Raw genomic sequence first — 21030 nt, forward strand, 5'->3', positions numbered from 1 at the left:
TCATCCCCACCAAGGTCTCTGACTCACCACTGTCCAAGCCGTGCCCATCACAACCGCCCGCCCTCATGACCCCCAACTCAGCTCTTCACCCTTCAGCCCTTAAGCCAACAAGGCTACTTCTTCCGGGAGGCCTTCCCTCACTTTCATCTCCCAAAACTGGTTTCTGTTTCTTCCCAGATTCAAATCTTCAATCTGTGTTGACATTCTTATTTACTGTTTCCCTCTACCAGAATGTCAGGACAGAGACCTTGTCTGTCTTGCTTGTCCTGTATCCCGAGGCCAGCACAGTGGTGCCTGGAACATGTAGATACTCCAGAAACACACGTGGGAGGAGGAAGAGGGGTGAGCGAGCCAGCCAGCCTGGCACACAGGAAGTGCTCAACAGAAGGGCGCCACTCTTACTAGGGAATGAGCCATCGCTGTAGTGGCACCCAGGGCAATACCACATAAGCCAAAAATCCTGCAGGGCTCTTTTCCCTTCTCTGCTCATGAAGCTGGAGGTTTCCAGGGGGGGGGGGGGCCCACCTGTCTCCCGGGATGAGATCTGCCCACCTGCCTCGCTTGTGGTCTTCAGTGGACAGTGAGTAGACTGACACCACTCCCCTCCTGGCACACTGTCATTAAACCGCGGGATCACCGGAGATGGAACTGAATGGCGTGGCCCTTCTCTCACGGGTGTGCAGCGCCCCCAGCCTCCCGTCAGACAAAGCACCTTGAGCAAAACCAAGTTTCCCAGCTAGAGGATCGTGGCACTGACCAAGACTGGATCTCCTTGGCTTGGTACATACAAGGCACTCAATTCCCTCATAAAGTTCATTATTTCAAGGCAACTGACATTTACTGCAGGAGCCAGGCTAAACACTGTGGACACAAAGGTTATGACGTTCCCATTTCTCCTGATCTAAATTCCAGAATCTCCCAATGGCTCCAAAGGCAGCACATGCTTCAGAAGCCTGTTCCCTCCCTGACCTCATCCTACTATGCTCTGCCCTGCCATGCTGCTCCTTGCTAGTCCTCTGACACACCAGGCATGCTCCTGCCTCAGGGCCTTTGCACTGATTGCTCTTTCCGGCCAAAATGCTCTTCCTGCAGCAATCTACATGACTCACTCCCTCACTTCCTTCACATCTATGCTCAATTGTCATCTTCCCAATGAGCCCTACCCAGGCCACTCAATGGAGAACTGCACCCCACTCCAGCCTCTGAGCGCTGCCACCCCTTCTCTGCTTTACTACTGTTGCTTTTCTAAAGCACTTCTCACATTCTAACATGCTACAGTGTTTACTAATAGCTTCCTGTTTCCTCTCTCTTCCCACTGCATTAGAAGCTCTGGGAGGTCTGGGGCCTTTGTTTTGTTTCCTACTGCACTGGGGTGCCAAAAGAGTGTGGGTACCTGTCCAGTAATTGTGTATTAAATAGATTAATATGGGGCAGCCCTGGTGGCTCAGCCGTTTGGCACCTCCCTTCAGCCCAGGGCATGATCCTGGAGACCCAGGATCGAGTCCCATGTCAGGCTCCCGGCATGGAGCCTGCTTCTCCTTCTGCCTATGTCTCTGCCTCTCTCTCTCTGTCTCTCTCATGAATAAATAAATAAATAAATAGATGAATACGTAATGCGGACCCACCTTTGAGAAACTCATAGAGTCTGGTTAAAAAACTCAAATGCCCCCAGGGGCCAGGTGGCTGATAAAAACGAAGTCCCAGGGCAGAGACACCGGAAGTAGTGGATGCCTCATCTTTCTGTTGTCCCCCCACCGCCCCTCCCCATTTTCCAAATTTTCACAGAAACCTGGAGGAGTTCACCAGTGGCTCAATGCAGACTAGGGATGGTCCCCACTGAGCACAGGGCAGGACACTATCTCATACCAGGGAGCAAGCAGTCCTCAGCCTGGACGCCACCCCAGCCTCTGACATGCTGCCAGGCAACTGCACAAAAGCCATCTAAGGGTCTGAGCCACAGAATCTTGTCCACCCCTGGTTCACCCCCACTCTGCCCACTCTGCTCCCCCCTGCTGGCTCCCCTAATCTATGGCCACCCCAAGAACCTTGGGCCCTCCTCTGGCTCACTGGACCAGGACCAGCATCCTTGGTCCTCTGGTCACCTGCAGCCCTGGCTAAAGGCTATCCGTCTGTGAGCCTCCACGCTATGGGACTTCCGGCAATTGTCCAGCCGCACCTGCGCAGGGGAGAGGAAGAGGTGACTGCTTCTAAGGGGTCTCTCACCATGACAACACCCTACTTGCTAAGGGGAACGTGGTGCACTCTGGGTTCTCTCTCACTCTGTCACATCCTCTTAGGCATGAATCAGCACTGCCACACTTAATACTTCTTCAGGCCACAAGGATGACTGGGAGCTAGCATTCCGTTCAGGGGTTACGGGACAGACCACAATGGCCCCGCAAGAAAAGGAGAATACACAATGAGTTCCAATTCTCTTGTGGGATTATTTGTATCAGTGCCAATTAAAGCCCTGGATTTATAGTGGTCTATTTCTTCCTTCGGTGTGCACCACCAACCCTCTCCCAGAAGCCTCTTACCACTTTCAGGAAGAAGAATGTGTGTGCTTCAGACGCAGCATTGATTAACCAGGGGTCACGAGTAAGGTCATGGTCACTGAAAGATTCAGGGGAACTCTACTTTGGGCTGCAAAGGGGGCTACTCAGCATGATGCATTCAATATGAAGGAGGCTCGGCTGCTGTCTGATTCAAGTCCGGTTTGGAAAGACAGCCCTGCAGCAGTGACCAGGGGACCCAAGCCAATGATTAGTGCTCTGCTTCTGCACACACAGAAGCCAGAGGAGCCAGGCTGCTAGTTTTTCAGATGCTGGCTCCACACACCACGACTGGATGAGTGTTCCGTTAGCTGAGGACCTGGCTCTCAGAAAAGACAGGTGTCATGTAGAGAACTGGTGGCTAATGTTTTAGGTGTGCACTTACTCTTTTGGATTGCCAGAGAATCTGGACACCATTCCAACTGGCTGAACTGCTGCCTACAGAGAGGTGGTCAGCATCCTCACCTTTGGGACAAATAAACCTATTCTGCCCCAGGATTCTCAGTCTCTCTTCTGAAGTTACAGCCAGCCAACCACAGGAACACACCTAAGCGTGCTAAGTATTTGCAGTTTCCCGAGATTGAATCGGGGGCTGGCTAAATTGCAGGGCCAGGAATGCACAGAGCTCACCCACTGCCACCAAATGACAGTTAATATTAGCGCTATCACTGTCATCATTGTCGCTAACATCTGGCCCTCAGTGCCTTTGTTTCTGGTCGTATGGCGCCTCCCTAAGGGGTTGTCTAAGGGTACCTCTACATTAATCATCCCAGGAAGGGAGGTCCCAAGTAAGGGATGTGGGGTTCAGATACGAAGGTCATTGTAATGATAGTATCTAATATTTAGGTCTTGATGTGTGCTAGGCTTTAGGAGAAGTACTTTACCCTGCACTTAATCTTCTCTGCAGACCCATGTCCATTATTCTAATTGGAGAAGGGAGGACACAAGCCTGCGGAGGTAGACTAACTTGCCCTGAGACCTATCTAGTAAGACCAGGAACCAGGATTTGGGGGGCCCAATCTTATCAGAACCGTATGATTAATGTAGAGGCACCCTTAGAGCACCCCTTAGGGAGGTGCCGTACAACCAGGGCCAGGTGGTTAGTGACAATGATGACAGTGATAGCGCTAATATTAACTGTTGTCATTTGGTGGCAGTGGGCTGAGCTCTGTGCATTCCTGGCCCTGCAATTTAGCCAGCCCCTGATTCAATCTCGGGAAACTGCAAATACTTAGCACACTTAGGTGTGTTCCTGTGGTTGGCTGGCTGTAACTTCAGAAAAGAGACTGAGAATCCTGGGGCAGAATAGGCTTGTTTGTCCCAAAGGTGAGGATGATGACCACCTCTCTGTAGGCAGCAGTTCAGTCAGTTGGAAGCCTGATCCCAGAGTCCACTCCACTAGACTATTCCTTAAGGACGGAAGCAGAACAGTACCAAAAGCACCCCACTCTACCACTCTTCCCCCAAAGCCGGCCTCTGAGCAAAGAGAATGTGAGAGTCAGACTCTGAAGCTATTTCTGTTTTGAGAGTCATTAAGAACATCAAGAGAGCCCTCGTGACGCCACCCCCAGTTCACCCATCAGCTTGCTGATTCCTGCATTTAGTGCCCCTGAGCATCTCCGGCAAGCCCATGATTGTACAGGTGATGCCAGCATCTCATCTCCAATATATGGCTCCCTCTGTTTGCTGGGCACAGGAAGCCCAGTGAGACCAGGGGTCATGCCTTTCCTGTGCACTATCGCATCTCTGAAGAAACAGATTGAAGAAATGCAAAACGAAGTAAGCTATTCCACAGAAGTGGAAGATGAAAACAGGCCCTTTAAAAAAAAAAAAAAAAAAAAAAAGCACCTGTAGGTAATGATGCATATCCCATAATCTCATCTATATGTTCATGTTGCAAAAATAACAAGACGTTAGCAGTTTCAGGATTAGTGTTCTCTTACTCTATTTCCCTCGACAAGAAACAGGATCTGCTCTGCATTAGAATTATAGCAAGAACTAGCCCTCAGCAGGAACCATATGATTTTAATGCACAGATGAATTTCAATTAGACATTTACCTAACCATGCTGATGCGTTTTAAATTTAACCCTAAATTACAGACTTTTCAAATAACTCTGCTCTTCCCTCTACTTCTCTCTCTTCAATTTTGGTTTGGTTTTGTGAAAGGTCTGCTGGTAAAAATGAAGCAATACCAGTAACTTATCTACAAATTACGGGAAGGAGAAAGTAGGTTAAAAAAGATCAAGAAACTTAAAACAAGCATGATCAAACCACATCCGAGTTAGGCAGGAAACAATAGGAGACCGTTCTTGCTCAGAGGGAAGGAAGGCGAATCTTACCAGGACTATTGTCAAGTAAGTCATAAGTGGGGTTCACCTCCACTCTGCCCAAGTTTCAAGTGCGGTCATCCGAACACAACAGAGTTCGATTCTGCGCCCAGGGAAAGGCGATACCCGGAAGCAGAAAGCTGACACTTTCACTTGGGCTGGCAATTCCTTTCATGCTCAAAACAATCTCATTTTCAGCTCAGGGGTCCATTACGAGCAGTTGGGGGTCTATCACAATGGAGGCAGGAACTTCAGCCCAGAAGGAGGCCAAGAGGAGAAAGAACAGATCTCTTAAGCACTCCTTCTCGTTGAGGGTTCAATTGAGGCAGGTATCCCAAGCTAGGCGGTCACCAGGAACTTTGTGCAATTTGCTTTTGCTCAAATTGCAAACCCCAAGCATTAATGCTAGTATCCTGCTGTGATACTGTACTAGAGTTTTGCAAGATGTGACCACTGGGGGCTAACAAGCACAGGGATAGGATTATTTCTATTCACTGCATGCCTATCAATTGCAGTGAAAAAACCTGCAAACGCCAGCACCCCAAAGATCTCAGCGTTCACCTCTTGGACCACCAAGTCTAACTTTGGCACCACATGTCTTATAGAAAGACTTTCTGGGACAAAGCCGGAGCAGCAACCAAAGAAAGTCCAAAGGCTCTCAGCACATCCCAGCTGGTTATTAACGTAAATGGTGTACAAGTCTGCAGCAGGCTGTGTAGGGAGTAGGCACGCCCGATGGCAAACACATGCCTCATCTGATTGGGGAGGGGGAGGGGGCGGCGGGCGGGGCAGCCTCGGAGGAGCTTGCTGCAGAAACACGTGTATAATGGGGACCAGATCTTCCGACTGTTCAACGAAATCCCAAAATCTGGATTTTTATGTGAAACTTCCTAAATGTTAAAGTTGGTCACTCATAAAATCTTCTTTTAAATACTGCAAAGACCAAATCAAACAGCTCTGAGGGCCAAACTGCAACCTGTCACGTATTTTTGATGGATTTCCCTCCCATCCTCCCCAACAGCCCTCCGGAGTGGGACTCATTCCCCATTTTGTAAATGGGGTGAAACCACGTGCCCGAGGGGAGCTCCTGGCTGGCAGGCCCTCAGCAGCTCTGACCAGGAGGCCCTGTGGATTCTGCGGAGTCAGCACACGCCTGCTTACATTCAGTCAGCAAGAGAGGGTTTAAGAAGTTGTGGATAAATATCTCTGGCTCCAAGTCAGCTCCATGTTTTCTCATCTATGGTGTCATGGCATGGGCCCCAAAGGGAGTCCCTTCCTGGTTCAATACTCATCACCCCTGTTGCCTCTACGTTCCATCCTCTCGCCAAAAGCTACTCCTTCCCTTTAGAGCACTTCTAAGACTTGCGATAGTCCATTTGTTTGTGTATTTGGTCAACATCTGTCTCTCCTACTGGACTATAAAGCTCCAACAAGACAGAGACTATTTAGGATTTTGTATATCCCCGGAGCTAATGCGGTGCCTGATCCAAAGAAAGAGCTTAATAAATACTTGTTGAATGAACCAAAGAAGGGATAGGCCAGACAGGGGCCATGAAAGGGCCCCATTCAATTCAGCTGAACTAATGCCACCACCACTAAGGATAGAAAGTTTCTGGGAACCTTTTCAGAGGCTCTAATACTCCCTTAAACAGCAAAACAGCCCAGCCAAGCCGCCGCACACGAGAAAAACCAGCAGGGCAGGGACTCCTGTCACTGCACCCTGGGCAGTCCTGGCCTTTCACGCTACAGGATTGCATGCACTCCACTCGCCAGCTCGCTCAGGTATGGCAACAGAGTCGACTGCCCAAGGGCAAGCCTAGCCCTTTTACCTTTGTGTCTACTGCCTGAGAAACCGGTTGCAGAGACAGAAAGCTCACGAAACAGCCTTTGTACGAAACACTGTGCTCAACTCAGACACATGTGCCAAGCCCAAGCTGCAACAGATACAAGGAGACAAGATGCCTGCCAGAGCTGCTTAAAGTTGCTTTAAGGAGAGGGAGCTAGGAGCTAGGGCCTTCCAGGCTGTGGGTACGGTAAAGGCACAGATACGGAGGCAGAAACACAGGGCATGCTGGGGAGAAAGCAAGCTGGACCGGTACTGGGGAAGCCTGGAGCTCAGGACATATGAGAAGGATGGTAGGATGGAAGACAGGCAAGACACACAGGGGCCAAGCTGGGAAAACCTCAGAAGAAATCCTAACGCTGGTCTCAGGAGTTTCGTTTAGCAGAACACAAAATGCACAAACACGCACAAACCACAGACGTGCTCTGTTTAGGCCACAGCTGGGTGATCATTTAAAACTTGGGAGTGTTTGCATCCAAATGCAGATTTCCAGCTTCCCTGGAAATGTGAGGAAACCAGGTGACACTGCATCCATGCTCCTTCAGAACTGCAGGTGGGGGTGAGACAGCAGCTGCTGAGGAAGGACACACATGCTCTCCAATTTGTCACAGTCCCCACCCTTCCCTACTGTCTCTCACGGGGGCCCATGTCATTCATAGGTGTCCGGTCTCTGTAGGTATCTGTGCCTAGGACAAGGTAGTCTCTCATTCCGTCCCCGTAACAGTGCCTCACAGATACATAACCTAGGGTCCAGAGCAGTACGATTCCCTGTTCAATAACATATGATCAATTGAATCCACACCCAGCCCCAATTTTCTTGAGTACACATTTCAAAACTCTGATTAGGTTCCTTGAATCCCAGACCAGCTTATGCATCATCATTGCCCTATAGGCAGAATGTTGGTTTCTGGTTTTAGAGAAACATACGCACAAATGAAATGAGCAGCGGCTTCTTATCAAGGTCTAGAACAGTCCCAACGCTAATGACTTACACAACTTCTCTGAACATCCTGTTCGGTCTTAGCATACATCTCAGACAGATCACCATTCAGGATGACTTCAGCTAACGAGTTCACTAGGGGTGCGTGATGTATAATTAGGAAGACCTGGTGAGAAAGAAGACATCAGATTTGCATTAAAGCATGCAATCTCTCCACCTCTTCCTTCCTCGATCAGAAACAACGAGGTTGGGCTACTTGGGTCCTGTATTAAGGAACCATCCTCAGGAAGCAAAATCCAAAGAATGGGTCCCATTTAGGAGAATCCAGTTATGCCTTTCTCCTTCCAGGGTTGGCCCCTCCTTCATTCAGACTGTTGCCTATTTGGCTGGCTGCTCCCCAGCGGAAGGAAGTGCATTAAAGCTAGACTGTCCCTCATGGCTGGGTGAAGCCAAATCCGGCTGAAGTGGAACAACGTAGGAAAGAGCAGCCAAACCAGCACACTCCTTCCTCTCCACAGGCATTTTAGTGTCAAATTTGATTATGTTAAGACTGGAAGGCACAGGCCCAATATTTCAGTTAGACGGGAAGAAGGGGCCGGCGAATCTTGTTCCAATCAAGGACTTGGCAAAGGGTTGGCTACGCAGAGATCCCATCGCTGGGATGAGCACTGACCCCCGTGGTGTGTTTCAGCACACCAAGATTCCAGGGCAGCGGGAGGGAGGTATGGGCGCTGTGGGGAAGCAAAGCCACACGAGCCAGAGATGGGCCTAGTTGTGGCAGCATGCAAAATCAGAAGACGCTGGGCTTTCCGGGATGGCCCTGCTACCCCACCCTGTTGCCCAACACAGAACAGCTTTGGGAATCAGGGTATTCAAAGCTGCCTCACAAAGCTGACTCAGACACACCTGCTACTTTGTTTTAAAATATAAAGACACCACCAGTGCTGTACCCACCATTTATACAGAAGAAGGGTGTGTGCACATTTGCATTTACTTACATACACATTGAACAGGATTTCTAAACCCTGGTGCTACCATGTGGCCATAATTCTTTGCTGTGGGGGGCTGTCATGTGCATTGTAGGATGTTTGGCAGCATCTCTGGCCTCTACCCAACCAGAAATGTCTCCAGATGTTGCCACACATCCCTGGGGTGGGGGTGGGGGGGGAGGGAAGGGAGCATAGAATCACCCCCAGCTGAGAACCCCTGGCAGACAATGTCTCTGGAAGGGTGTAAGAAAACCCTGTACCTCCAATTGTCTCCAGGGACAGAAATCAGGAGATGAAACAAAAGTAGAAACCTGGTTTTCACCTGTTTGAACTTTTTAACTTAAAAAATTTATTAGAAACGTAAACATAGTTTAAAAAAAAAAAAAAAAAAAGCAGAGCCGGACACTGAAACGCTGCCACATCTGGGAAATGGGACTGGGCGCCTGGGGGACGGGAGCGAGGAGGAGACTTCTAGAAGGACGGAATCCCTGGTCACACTAACGTTAACGTGAGTTTTCCTGGTTTTGCAGCTGTGCTTGTCAAATGATTTGTAAGGATGCTCAAAGATACAAGATTTCTACCTGATTGGAGGTTTTCACACATTTTGGGCAACAACATAAAAAAGCTAATTGAAAATGCAGGGGAGGATGGGCCCTGTGGCTCCAGCTGAGGATGCCAAATCGCATACTATGCTTTTTGTGAGACACTGAAACAGGCATCTAATGCTTGAGCTGCTAGTCCTTCCCTAAGAAAACAGGAGCCAAGGGGCTCTCAGAGAAAGGGTGTGGCCAGACCCCACGTCCCTCATAGGGGACGCTGCCCACGCAATGCTCCAACAGCTAATGGGTCCTGGGAGTGCTTTCCATGGGATTCCTGTGGCTGAGCATCTGGCTGCGCAAGTCCTGCCAGACTCCCAGAATCCCAAGCAGGAGGTTCGGGCAGATTTGTAATGAGGCAGCAGTCAAGGGTGCCAGGAGAGGCTGGGGTTTGCACGGAGCTCCATCGCACAGAAGGGCATTCAGAAGGAGTGGGCACCGGTGCAGAGCTCTGAGCAAACAGATCCCCCAGGACAGGACTCCGAGGGGGAACAAGGAGCAGGCTATGTGCGGACCCCCGACTGGCTTTGCCACCACCAGGACGCAAGGGCTGCAACTCTCTTCTCAGCCCTGCCTCAATCGCCAAATGGCCCAGGGACCAGAGCAGAAGGATGTTCTCTCAGCAAAGCCAATAAATACCTGCGCCATTGCAGAAGTGGGAACAGAGCTCTGGTCAAACGTTTGACTACTTGACAGTCTAATGAGATGGCCTGAAAGTCTGGACTGCTTGTAATAAAAATATTTTCAAAGTTATGTAACTGGGTCGCCATGGAGTTTTTCCCTTCTTGTAAATATTACATAATTACGAGAAGGAAACACACTTGTTTAAGAGGGGGGAGGCAGACAGATTGGCTCAAGACACAAATCTGGGAACTGAGGCTGCTACAAGATACCTTCCAGAAGGTAATCTGGGAACTACCACAAGAGTCTTTAAAAACAGTCTCATTAGTGGAAGTTTCTTAAATGAAGGCTGCTGCAGGGATGCACATACTGGTTCTTGCAGTTTGGGGCTTATTTCAAAATGCCATGAATAAGACCTACACCTCTAAATTTCTAGAGTATTTAGAACACTCCTTGGTTGTTTGAAAACCTCAGTCCCCATGGTGAAAACCAAGCACGTTAAGTGCCAGGTTTGATTTACTTTCCATTCTTCTTTCAATTTTCACCCGTTACCATGAACAAGATACCAGCCCCTTTACTCTGTGTCTGGAAAACAGAAACTGTCACCTTTCCTTATGTTGTTGTTTTACTTCAAGATGCGGGATGCAGAGAGAAGACAGGGTGATGTGGCCTGGTCCTCCTAAGGACCCCTGAATGTGGCTGGGGACACAGGCAAACGATGAACCGTACCTGCGACAGGAGATACAGAGAAACGGGCAGGCTGATCTTCGGGCGCTCTCCTCCCTGTTGAAGGTTAGGGTAAAGAGACAGAGAGAGGTCCAGTCATACACGCGAACAGCACAAAGTACATGAAACCCAAAAGCCACCTGTCTGAAGGGGAGGTGCCCTGTCCCCCATCTCCCCCATGCCCCTAAGGCTGTTCTTTCCTGGTACTAGTTAAAAGTCCACTCTGCAAAACAAATTCGCAACCTAATCCCATCCAATATCATTCTCCAGGCCTCTGTTTTTCCACCTGAGAAATCCTTCACCATTAGTCACGGATTAGAGGCTAGGTCCAAGAGAAGAACTGCTCCTTAAATTACCAGGAATGTGAATTTCACCCAGCTGGGCCACAGAGTCCACTGCTCCACAGGAGAGGCCTCTTCTCAGGAAGAGCTTTCAAAATGGAGCAAGGAGGGGTCGGGGCACCCTGGCCTCAGAAAAGCCCCTCATTTGTACAGAACTTCAATGTGCCCCATCCTGTGTCAACCCTGGGATGATCATCAGGACGCTGGTTCAGGCAGGTTAGCTGCCTCATCCAAGGCCACAGAGTAAGGAGAGGGAAGATGCAGAATTTGATCCCAGGTCTGAAACTTCAAGTCCTGTTTTCTCTCTGCCTCCCAGAGCTGCCTCTGACCTAGTTAGGGTTGCAATTTTCTTCTATTTGCTTGTTTTTAGAAAGAATCTCCATGTTCCTCCTCCAAAAAGAAAGCTACAACCCCTTGGGGCACAGCCAGAGAGGATGGGTCCCTGCAGAATAACCAACTGGCTCCACCCTGCCTCCTGCTGAGGTCTCTGCCCCTTAGCTCTGGAAGGACTAATTCCCTAGCTCGGAATCTCTCCCCGTGGGGTCTGAGAACCGCCAGCTCAGAGCCACCTGGTGGACAGGTTAATGATGCAGACCACTGGTCCACTATAGATCCACTGAGCCTGAATCCCTGAGATAGAGAGAGGGCCCCCGAGAATGTGTATTTCAACACCCAGACAAGATTCTGAGCCTAAGTGTGGACAGTCACTGCTCTGGAATCTTTTCTGAAGAGCGTTCGCTCCATCCATCCCTTCCCATCCATCCTGTGCAAGCTCTGTGGCTGGCTGGATCTCCTTCAGAACAATGAGCTCTGGCGACTATCAGAAAAAGTTAACCAGGGATGAGAACACATTAAGAAAAGAATGCACAGAAATCAAAAATCTAAATTCAGAGATGTTTCCTTCTGGTGTCACCGTTCTTTTCTCACTCACTTTTGTAGCTTCCTGAAGCACCCCCCCACCAACACACTCCCTCCTAACCCTCCCTCTCTCCACTTCACCCTCGTCCCCCAGGAAATGAAAGGGAAGGGAAAAAAAGCTTTGAAAGGCATCTCTCTCAGGCTCAAAGCCTCGGTCCCTTGAAAAGTATGGTCTTATTCCAGATGACCATTCTTCCCCCTTCTGAAGATAGCCTTCAGCCCACAGGCATGGTGGGGCCAGGCCCCTAGCCCCACCTTGTCCTGGTTCTCCAGCGAGTACACATAGAGGGGTAGGAAGAGTCTGTTGAGCAGATGGTCCGTGAGCACATCGTTGAGGAACTCACAGTTGATGATCAGGATATCATTGAGATAATGCAGGTGGTCCAGGTGCTCGGCCACCAGGTCGCTCAGCTTCCCCCGATTCCGGTGCCTGCCAAGAAAGATGACAGCCTTAGCCTGGAAGTGGAAGCACAGATCCTTTGGGCCAAGACTCAGTGGCCACTTAGGTCACTGACAGTGTTTCATTCAGACAACAAATATTCACATGACAAACAGGCTCAAGGGACACTTATACTGGCCCTACCCATGCCATGTGCAAAGGGAAGATGGGCAGGGGTACCGTGATCGATTTTAAGGGACCTTTGGGGTCCCCCCTACTCTGGGGCCTCACTATGACTCATCCACCAACACCACTACCATAGCCCGAAACAATATGGGTAAATAAAGCAAAACTCAGCTCCCTTAGCAAGCCATTCCACAGGAGTAGTCAGTCGCTGGTCGACGTAGGAAGATACCCTGCCTCCCAAGATAAGCAGTATTAATGGAGCAATAAATCCTTGCTAATTAAAATGCTCCAGAGGAATTTCAAAGAGAAAAGCAGGCCTCAGCAGCCACATCCAAGCCCCTGGCCCTGACCATATGGGGGTGGGGGGTGGCACAGTGCAAGGATAGGACACCCCACATCCAGGAGGTCTCTGTCTCCTTCCAGGAAAGCAACAAGCATGCCGGCTGGACCCAGGGGGTAGTCAGTCTGACACCTGCCAAGGACGGAACCCCTCAAACAGCTAGCGGGCACACGTTCACTACCTCTCAAAGTGGTATCTGTTGCAAAGAGCAATGTAGCTGGGGTAAGACATTTTGTTTGTATTACAACTATTACTCTAGTTAACAGATGGTCGTTTCAAAGATGAGAAATTAAAGAAGACAATAAAAGCAAAAGACATCAAGGTCTCCGCTAATAGATAATATTTTGGGACTTGGGACCCTACAGTCTGTTTTTCTACATTTCTACATCCCCATACAGTCACATCTAAAATATAGGTATTAGGTATCCAACCATCAATCATGTGTGTTTTAGAAAGAAAAAAAAAAGAAAAAATAGGGTTTTGTTTCTTCCACGTAATTTTTAATAATTATTCATTATACTTTAATAATGTATTTAACAAATATTTGTGGCAAATACGTGTTGTGAAAGCTAACGGCATGATGGGTACCTATGAGCCCATCACCCAGTGGAGACCTAGGACATTTATTCACTTTATTTTGCAACCTTTTCCCCCATTTAATGAGATTCTATAGGAATTTCTCTTTAGCAAGATAGTTCATGCACTTCACTTTTTAAACCTTTAGTTTTAAAAAAATACATGTAGATGGGCTTACAAGTTAAATGCTATTGAGAAGCTGATGGCAAAATACAGCAGCTCTGGCCCAGCCTCCCCCACCCCGGTCTGCTCTCCAGAGAAGGCAGTTTTAAACTTTTGACTTGTTTCCATGGATAGCTGCCCCCACACCTCTAGAAAATCTGCAAGGTCACCTATTTTGAAATCGAGCCATTTTAGATATCATGTAGTGACCTCCTCTTATGACCTCAGCATCCCCTCCACCCCTACCCACCCCCCCACCACCATCAACAACTGGATTTGACATCATCATGACCATTCACTGTAGGGCCCACAGAGGACAAAGAGTCCACTTCCTTCCTGAAATAACTTTTTGTCTTGTCTGGAATCAAGCGCCAGATTACATGTCACATCCGTGACTGCCCATCCCCATAAATCTCCTGGTTTTCCCAAATGCCCTGTCAGATCTGCCACTCACCTAACCCAGCTTCCTCCCAAGATGGGGGCTGATATTCCCCAGCCCCCAGGAGACCTCCTTTCTGGACCCCCTCATCGTCCCGAGTCCACCTAGGCGAGCCTCCACCAGGGCTCTGAACTGACACTATGGGGCAGTGGTTCTCCACCGGTGGCGATTTTGCCTTAAAGGAGACATCTGGCAGTTGTCTGGGGACATTTTTCATTTAAACAGCTGGAAATGGGGCACTGCTGGCATCTACTGGGCAGAGGCCAGCATGCCTACCATGCCCAGGATGGCCCCCCAGAACACAGAATTCCCTAGTTACAAAGTCAATGGTGCCGACTTTGAGAAATCCTGCTCTGGAACTTGTTTCATCGCTCTGGGGCCCAAATCGTCATCTTAATTTGTTGTGTTGTTTGGTTTTTTCTTAAGTAGATTTACCGAGATATAATTCCCATACTATAAAATCTACCCATTTAAGGTGTACAATTTCATGGTTGTTAGTACATTCGCTGAGTTGTCCAACTGTTCTCCTGATCCATGTTAGAACATTTTTAACCCCTCCTCCCAAAACAGCCCTGTGTTCCCATTTCCCCCCAACACACCCCTTCCTCCTCCAGCCCTCGGAAACCACTAGTCTACTCTCAGTCTCTCCAGAGAAATGCCCTGTTGTGGGCATTTCATATAAACAGGGCCGCATAAAGTGTGATCCTTTGCATCTGGCCTCTTTCCCTGAGCATCATGCACTCAAAGGTCCAAGCACAGGGTACCACGTGTCAGCACTTCACTTTCTTTTACTGCCTAGTATGATTCCACTGTACGCAAACACCACATTTTGTTTATCTGCTCACCAGGTGACAGATCATCTTACTCTTTTTACCAGCTGCCTGGCATCCCATCTATGGGTGTGCTGAATTTAGTGACCCTACTCCCCTCCAGGAGGTAGGAGAGTTGTTTATATGACTTTCCACAGTTATAAAAAGCGGAAAGGTGGGTAGAACCTTTCAGAAGATGGAAGTCCACATTCTGCCAACACACAGGTGGGTGAGTTTTGTGCTAGTGTTTATTTTTCCTCAATGAAAACAGAATTCTCCCCTAACCATTCTCTCTGCCTGAGAAGCACCCCCACAAGGTGGTCACTTACTCCTCATCGGTCTGCACGCAGTTATCAAGTTCGATCACGTGGCTCCCGATGAACCAGACCAAATTGGAGAAGTAAGGAACAGCAGTTTTATCTCTGATATAGTGCAGCATGGCCTGGTTATCCACTGAGAAAATTCACAAGAGAAGAAGAAGAAAAAAAAGTCAAACTACCAAAAATAACTGGGGGAGATTAAAAAAAAAGAAAGAAAAGAAAACCACAATGAAAAAGCTCTCTGCTATAATCTGAACCTTCTCTGTCTTTCCTGGGAATACTTGAAAATTGGTTATCTTATTCATGAAATCATACACATCAAGGCAGTTCTTATGCTATTTTTATAATTAATAAAATGAATTAATTAGGTTAAATATTAATAGTGCAATCAGGAAGCCTAGTTCTCAGCAATGCATTTAGCTCGACTACAATGGAAACTATGCCATTCTCAGGCAAGTTTCCTGTATTTACATGAAAGGATAAGTTAAGAAAGCAGAAAACCAGAAGTTAATAACTTACATGACACTGGAATAAGGAACACAGGAATCGTCATTGAAGGAAAGGCAAAAAACAGACAACAGTTAACAGGGTTAGGAACTGGGATGGTGAGACAGTTGCTCAGAGGGACAGAGGGCTAGGGCAGGAGGCATCTAAAGATTCAAGCTGGAAAAGAACAAGAGAGAAGAGAGAGCAGGGGCAGCAGTACGGGGGCTCAGACCAGGGCGCAAACTCAGAAGCCTGCTGAATGGGCTGCTGACTCAGTGAGTGAGGCCAGGAGGCCCAGCCTGTGAACTAGGGAGCCCAGGCCTCGACCCCAGGGGGAGCCGCTCAGCACACCAGCTCACCACTGCCAAGTCTCTACTTTCAAGTCAGAAATCCAGAGAGTTACCCATGATCTCCCAGTGTTTAAATACTGGCAACTATGTATCTTTTCAAGGAATATGTAAGCCAATCAAAACATGTCTGAGGGCTGGTCCAGCTCTCCCGCCCTCAGTTTGCAACCCTGGGCAGGGGCCCACCAGGCTCTTAGACAAGGCTCTTCAATTTAGTGCAATCCCAAAGTGAGGCTGGAGTGAGTCCCTGAGGAGCTTCCCTCACCCCAATTAGGGGTCATCTCAAGTAATAACAAGATGACTCATAATCTAGAAGGTCAAAGCCCTTTAGACCTTGAGAAAATGGGAGTCCCAGCTCCAGTGTGGGGACTACAGGGGGAATAACCCCAGTGTCAGGCAGGGAAGGCATGTCCTCAGAGGGCAGTTCCAGGCTGGGAAACTTGTGTCCAGCCAGCGTTTGTGTCAAGGTGGGCGGGAATCTATGGAAGGGCTTTCTCCCAGAGGCGATGTTTTGGGCATTAAGTACATCTTGACAAAAGGAGAATTTTGGGGGTTTTGCAGATACTTGAGAATACAATACTGCCCCCTGCCGTATGAAATGCTTCTACACGTTATTTAGAGATAACATAACCCCAGGCTGTACTTAAGTGCATTGTACAGCCTGAAACACAAAAATGTAAATATGACATTTAAAAGACAACTTTGCTTTATCTAATTGTCACATGGCTGCTCGGAGTCCCACAAGTGCCTTTCTTAGGACACTACTACTGTGTATCTGCACTGATTAAGACTTCAACATGCAAAACCGAGTGCCTGCAGAGTGGCACAAAAATTCACACAAGGGGCCAATTAAATGTTGATGATTACAAGCCTTTCGTGAGACATGCACCCCCAGCTGTAATAAATGGGCTCTCTGTGACCACCAGAGAACTATGTATACAGACTCATGAGAGCAAGCACCAGGACCAGGTGTTAAGTTAGAAATCAGACGAGCTATGAGCGTATAAGGAAGCTTACCTTTGTAGACGTTCAAAGTTATGGTTCTTACAGCAATTCTAACCATGCTTTCAGGGTGATTGAAAAATTTTATGGCTTCTGTGTACAGGGCAAAGTCATTAGTGTGCTAAAACAGAAGAAGTACCAAAAAGAAGTTACAAACTCACAGGGCAGGCCTTGCCCCCACCCAATTTTCTGAATCCTATCAGACTTCTGTAAAAGACAGAAAACCCATTACCCTTCATGAACCTGAAGCCAGTGATTCATTACCAAGGGATCACAACAGTTGAGAAGCATAGAACTGCACTGCTTGGGGCATTAAGAAAAGCAGGACATGATCTGGGCTTGGACCCGCACAGGGCGAGCTCTGCTGCCCTCTTCTGGCCAGTTTTCCCACATGACTGGATCCCTGCTCCAAGGGCACCTGTGGGCATGGGGAAGAGCAAAGTGACAACTGTCTAATGAGGACAATGCCACTTTGAGCACTCGAAGTGTACACTTAGCAGGTGGTAGGTACAGTACTGGCCCACATGAAAGAGGAAACCAAGCCCACCTAAACATAAGGCTCCTCCCAGCTCCACTGGTAACCAGCAGGATGCTCTTCCAGAAACATCACTCTGATCCCAGTCTCAGTGTCCTGCCCTCCCATCCTGGTGTAAAGAAGTCCAGCTGCACTTGAGTGGAGGTAACTTTCTCCAGCCTATTTCACAGGCGGATTTTCATCCACCTGGGAGAGTCTCTGGCATGATGCAAAGATTGTCTACATGTCTCTGGACATGTTTAACAAGCACCTACTATCTGCCAGGTACTGGGCCACACAATGTTAATTTTTCAAATTGCCATACATTTTGTGGTCGACAGCTAGTATTTTTTTTCCCTCTGAGACCAGTTCTTCCCCACTCCTAATCTAGACAAGGAAAATCAAGGTTCAGGCTGTTCTTGCTGTACCATATGGGGACAACTGGATGGATTTTGCCCAAACTCAGAGGATATGTCTGAGAGTATCGTCTGACTATAAATAGAGGCTGTGCAGCATACATGACCACCAATTGGAAGACACCTGCCATGCAAACGGTACATCCTCCAGGATGGCCCAGTGACCATCACCACCTGTATTTGCACACTGTCATCCTCACCCACACTGAGTCAGGGCTGGCCCATGTGACTTAAGTAATATGGCAGAAAAGATGGTGTGTGGCCTCTAAGGCTGGGTCATAAAAGGCATTACAGCTCATCTTGGTCTCCTGAATTGTTTGTTCTGGGGAAAGCCAGCTGCCATGCCATGAGGACACTCAAGCAGCCGCTGGAGAAGCCTGTGTAACCGAGGCCTCCCGCCGATAGCCAGTGCTGACTGATCAGCTGCACTCTGAATGAGCTTCCTTGGAAGCAGATTCCCCAACCCCACCCAGCCTTCACATGTAGCCTCGTGATAAAGACCAAGCAGAATTGCCCTGCCAGGCTGCTCTCAAATTCCCGACACCCTCGCGAGAAACGTGGCATCATTCTGACCAGGAGAACATAAGAGGAAGTCTGCTGGGAGGCCTCTGAGAAAGTAGTGTTTTGGGAAGTTAGAAAGGAACACAAGAAGGGAAGCGATCTCTTCAGGCCTGCTGGCAGCACTACACGAATGTGTGATGTTTGGAGCTGCTGTGGCCATCCTGGGACCGGGAGGGGTCGAGTCTGAGGACAGATGCCAACTGTATGGTCAGCAGAGCAGGAAGATGGCAATGCCTGCTTCCTCAATGACGTGGTTGAGCCACAGGACGAACCAGCCCCAGGACAGCCGGCATCTGTACCTTTTGGAATGTGAGATAAACCGACTTTATCAAGTTCCTTTTTACACTGTGAAAGGCAATTTATTTATTGAAATGGCTAGTCATTTTCCCAAGGAATACCAGGGACGTTAGCATGTGAAAGGGAACAATGGCCCTGATTTTAAGGAGCCAGGTACATACTAGGGGCTCTGAAGACATCATCTCACTTAATTCAATCTCTGGAAAATCCTTCAAGGTAGAGACCATCATCCCCTTTTCTCAGATGAGAATACTAAGGCTCAGAGGACAGAGACTTCTCTGAGGTCACGCAGCAGAGAAGTAGCAAAGCTGGGTCTGACCACACTGCCTGTTTTTCCCACAGGGCAGCACAACCCCCAGTTAACTTTCGAGCACTTCTCCCTGCTGAGAATGCAATGTTCTCAGGTCTGTCTCACAAATTCAATTTTACGTTAAAAACAAAGAGTTAACTTTTAAATGAAAAAAAAAATTTTAAAGCATGTCAAGGTCAAACAGGGTCACTATGAAAATCAGGTAATGGTCAGCACCCAAGTGCTTTGTCAACAGACACGAGGCCACTCAGCCCAAAGGTGCTGCTCTGACCAGCTAGCTTTCTGCCCAAATGTCCCCCTCTGGCAGTTACTTACCTCATTGTAAAAGAAATGGACGGTGTGGTTGTTGAGTTTTAATGAAAGTGTTTTCAGGAACGATATATAATATGCCATAATCTCCTCATCGGAAAAGTCAAACTTATGGACGATGATAGAATTTACATAATTATTAGAGAGCAAATAATCTAGAGAGAGAGAGAAAAAAAAAAGCCAAGACAGACGGGTTAATTCATGCAGGAGGAAAGCCAAGCAAAGTCAGGTGACTCTGAATATACTCGAACCCATCAAGCTTCTGGGTCGCTGGGGCTTAATAGGCCGAATGGGAGCGGCCTCAGCTTTAGCCAGCATAGAAATCAGCCAGCTGCTCTCTCCAGCCTCAAGAAAGTTCAAGAACCATGAGAGAGACAGACTCAGGCTACCCATTCCTCCTACACCAAACAGAAAAAAACATTTCAACATCTTTTTTTCCTTGCTGGCAAAGTTCAACACAGACCTGGGAGTGGGGCAGATGTGTTGGTGTGTGGGCATTTTCACAAACCACCCACAGACAAGGGGAAAAAGCACTGGATTTTATTAAAAGCTGTTCCACGATGCCATCAAGAGTTACACTGCCATCCCTAAATGCTACAAAGGGCTACATGGTCCTTTTCTCCCCACATAGCCACATGATCCCATAAAAGCTACTTTATGCAGAACCTCCCTCCACTACATGCCCAGCACCAGGCTAGGCACTTGACATTATCCAGCAGAGCAGGTCTCATTCCTCTCATTTTGCAGAGAAGTAAAAAAAAAAAAAAAAAAATTGCCTGTGGCCCTGCTGTTCGATAGCCTAGCCTTGGGTCCCTGCCAGGCATGTGTCTGAGCCCTCACCAGTCACCCAGCAGAGCACTGCCATCCCCACTGTGTGTGTCCTGTAGGCTGCCAGTCTGTGAGCTCTGCACCATCCCACCGTCTCCCCCCTCCCCCAGTGGTTAAAGGCAGAATGGGACCAACATCCACACGTAAAGGCAGATGTGGTTAGGGCAGTAAACCAAGTGGTTTGGAGCCTGACTACTCAAAGTCTAGTTCTCAGACCCACAAACCAGCATCACCTGGAGTTCGTCAGATGCACAGAATCTTGGGCCCCAGCCCTGCCCACCTTCTAGGCTCTCTGGGGTGGCCCTGGTCCGCTCCCTGTGTAAGAAACACTGCATGGCTTCCAGTCAGGCTCATATTTCGAGGTCTTGCATTTGAAGGGGACTTGGATCCACCCTGCCCCTGCCACTCCCTCGTTGGGTGACCCTGGGAAAGCCACTTAGCCTCCTCACTCTCCAGTTTCCTTGCCTAAAAACAGGAGTAATAGTATCTTTCTCAGGGGTCTGCTGTTGAGGATTAAACTGGACAAAGCATCACGGACAGTGAGAGGCACAAAGCAAACACGCAGTCATGGCAGCCGCCACCACTCCTCTTAGCCCTATCGCACAGAGATCCCTAATCCCTCCCATGGACCCTCCAGCCACCAGGACTGGACACGGTTGCTCTCAGGAGCAGGAAATAGATTATTATTTGGTGTCAAAGAGGTACCCAACCTAAACCAAAGTACTACTAGAAAGGCTGACATCACCAAACGCACCCCCAAAGAACCATCCAGGAACACGGGGCTGTGAGAGGGGCCGCCTCCTCAGAAGCCAGCTCTCAGGGAAAGCCACGGCCTTCTGAAAGGCACACTGAGTATTCCCAGCTTGAGAGACAGGCTGTGTTCAATACCTCCCG

At 48.6% G+C, this 21030-nt stretch overlaps 1 protein-coding gene across 9 annotated transcripts in view; it reads right to left on the reverse strand.

Moving 5' to 3' along the window:
• The window catches only part of CLEC16A (C-type lectin domain containing 16A), a 196139-nt gene that overhangs the window by 155820 nt on the left and 19289 nt on the right, over positions 1–21030 (reverse strand). For all 9 annotated transcript variants that reach the window (XR_012000645.1, XR_012000644.1, XM_072753856.1 and 6 more), the window contains exons 4-9: positions 19315–19463; positions 16917–17022; positions 15076–15199; positions 12111–12285; positions 10600–10653; positions 7717–7830 (exon numbers count right to left, since the gene is read on the reverse strand). Coding sequence is in view for 7 of the 9 variants with exons in the window: in XM_072753856.1 (XP_072609957.1) it covers positions 7717–7830; positions 10600–10653; positions 12111–12285; positions 15076–15199; positions 16917–17022; positions 19315–19463 (722 nt within the window). In the remaining 2 variants the exon portion in view is untranslated. The remainder of the gene's footprint in view (positions 1–7716; positions 7831–10599; positions 10654–12110; positions 12286–15075; positions 15200–16916; positions 17023–19314; positions 19464–21030) is intronic.

This window comes from Vulpes vulpes, chromosome 3 (assembly GCF_048418805.1).
Source record: "Vulpes vulpes isolate BD-2025 chromosome 3, VulVul3, whole genome shotgun sequence".
Lineage (NCBI taxonomy): Eukaryota > Metazoa > Chordata > Mammalia > Carnivora > Canidae > Vulpes > Vulpes vulpes.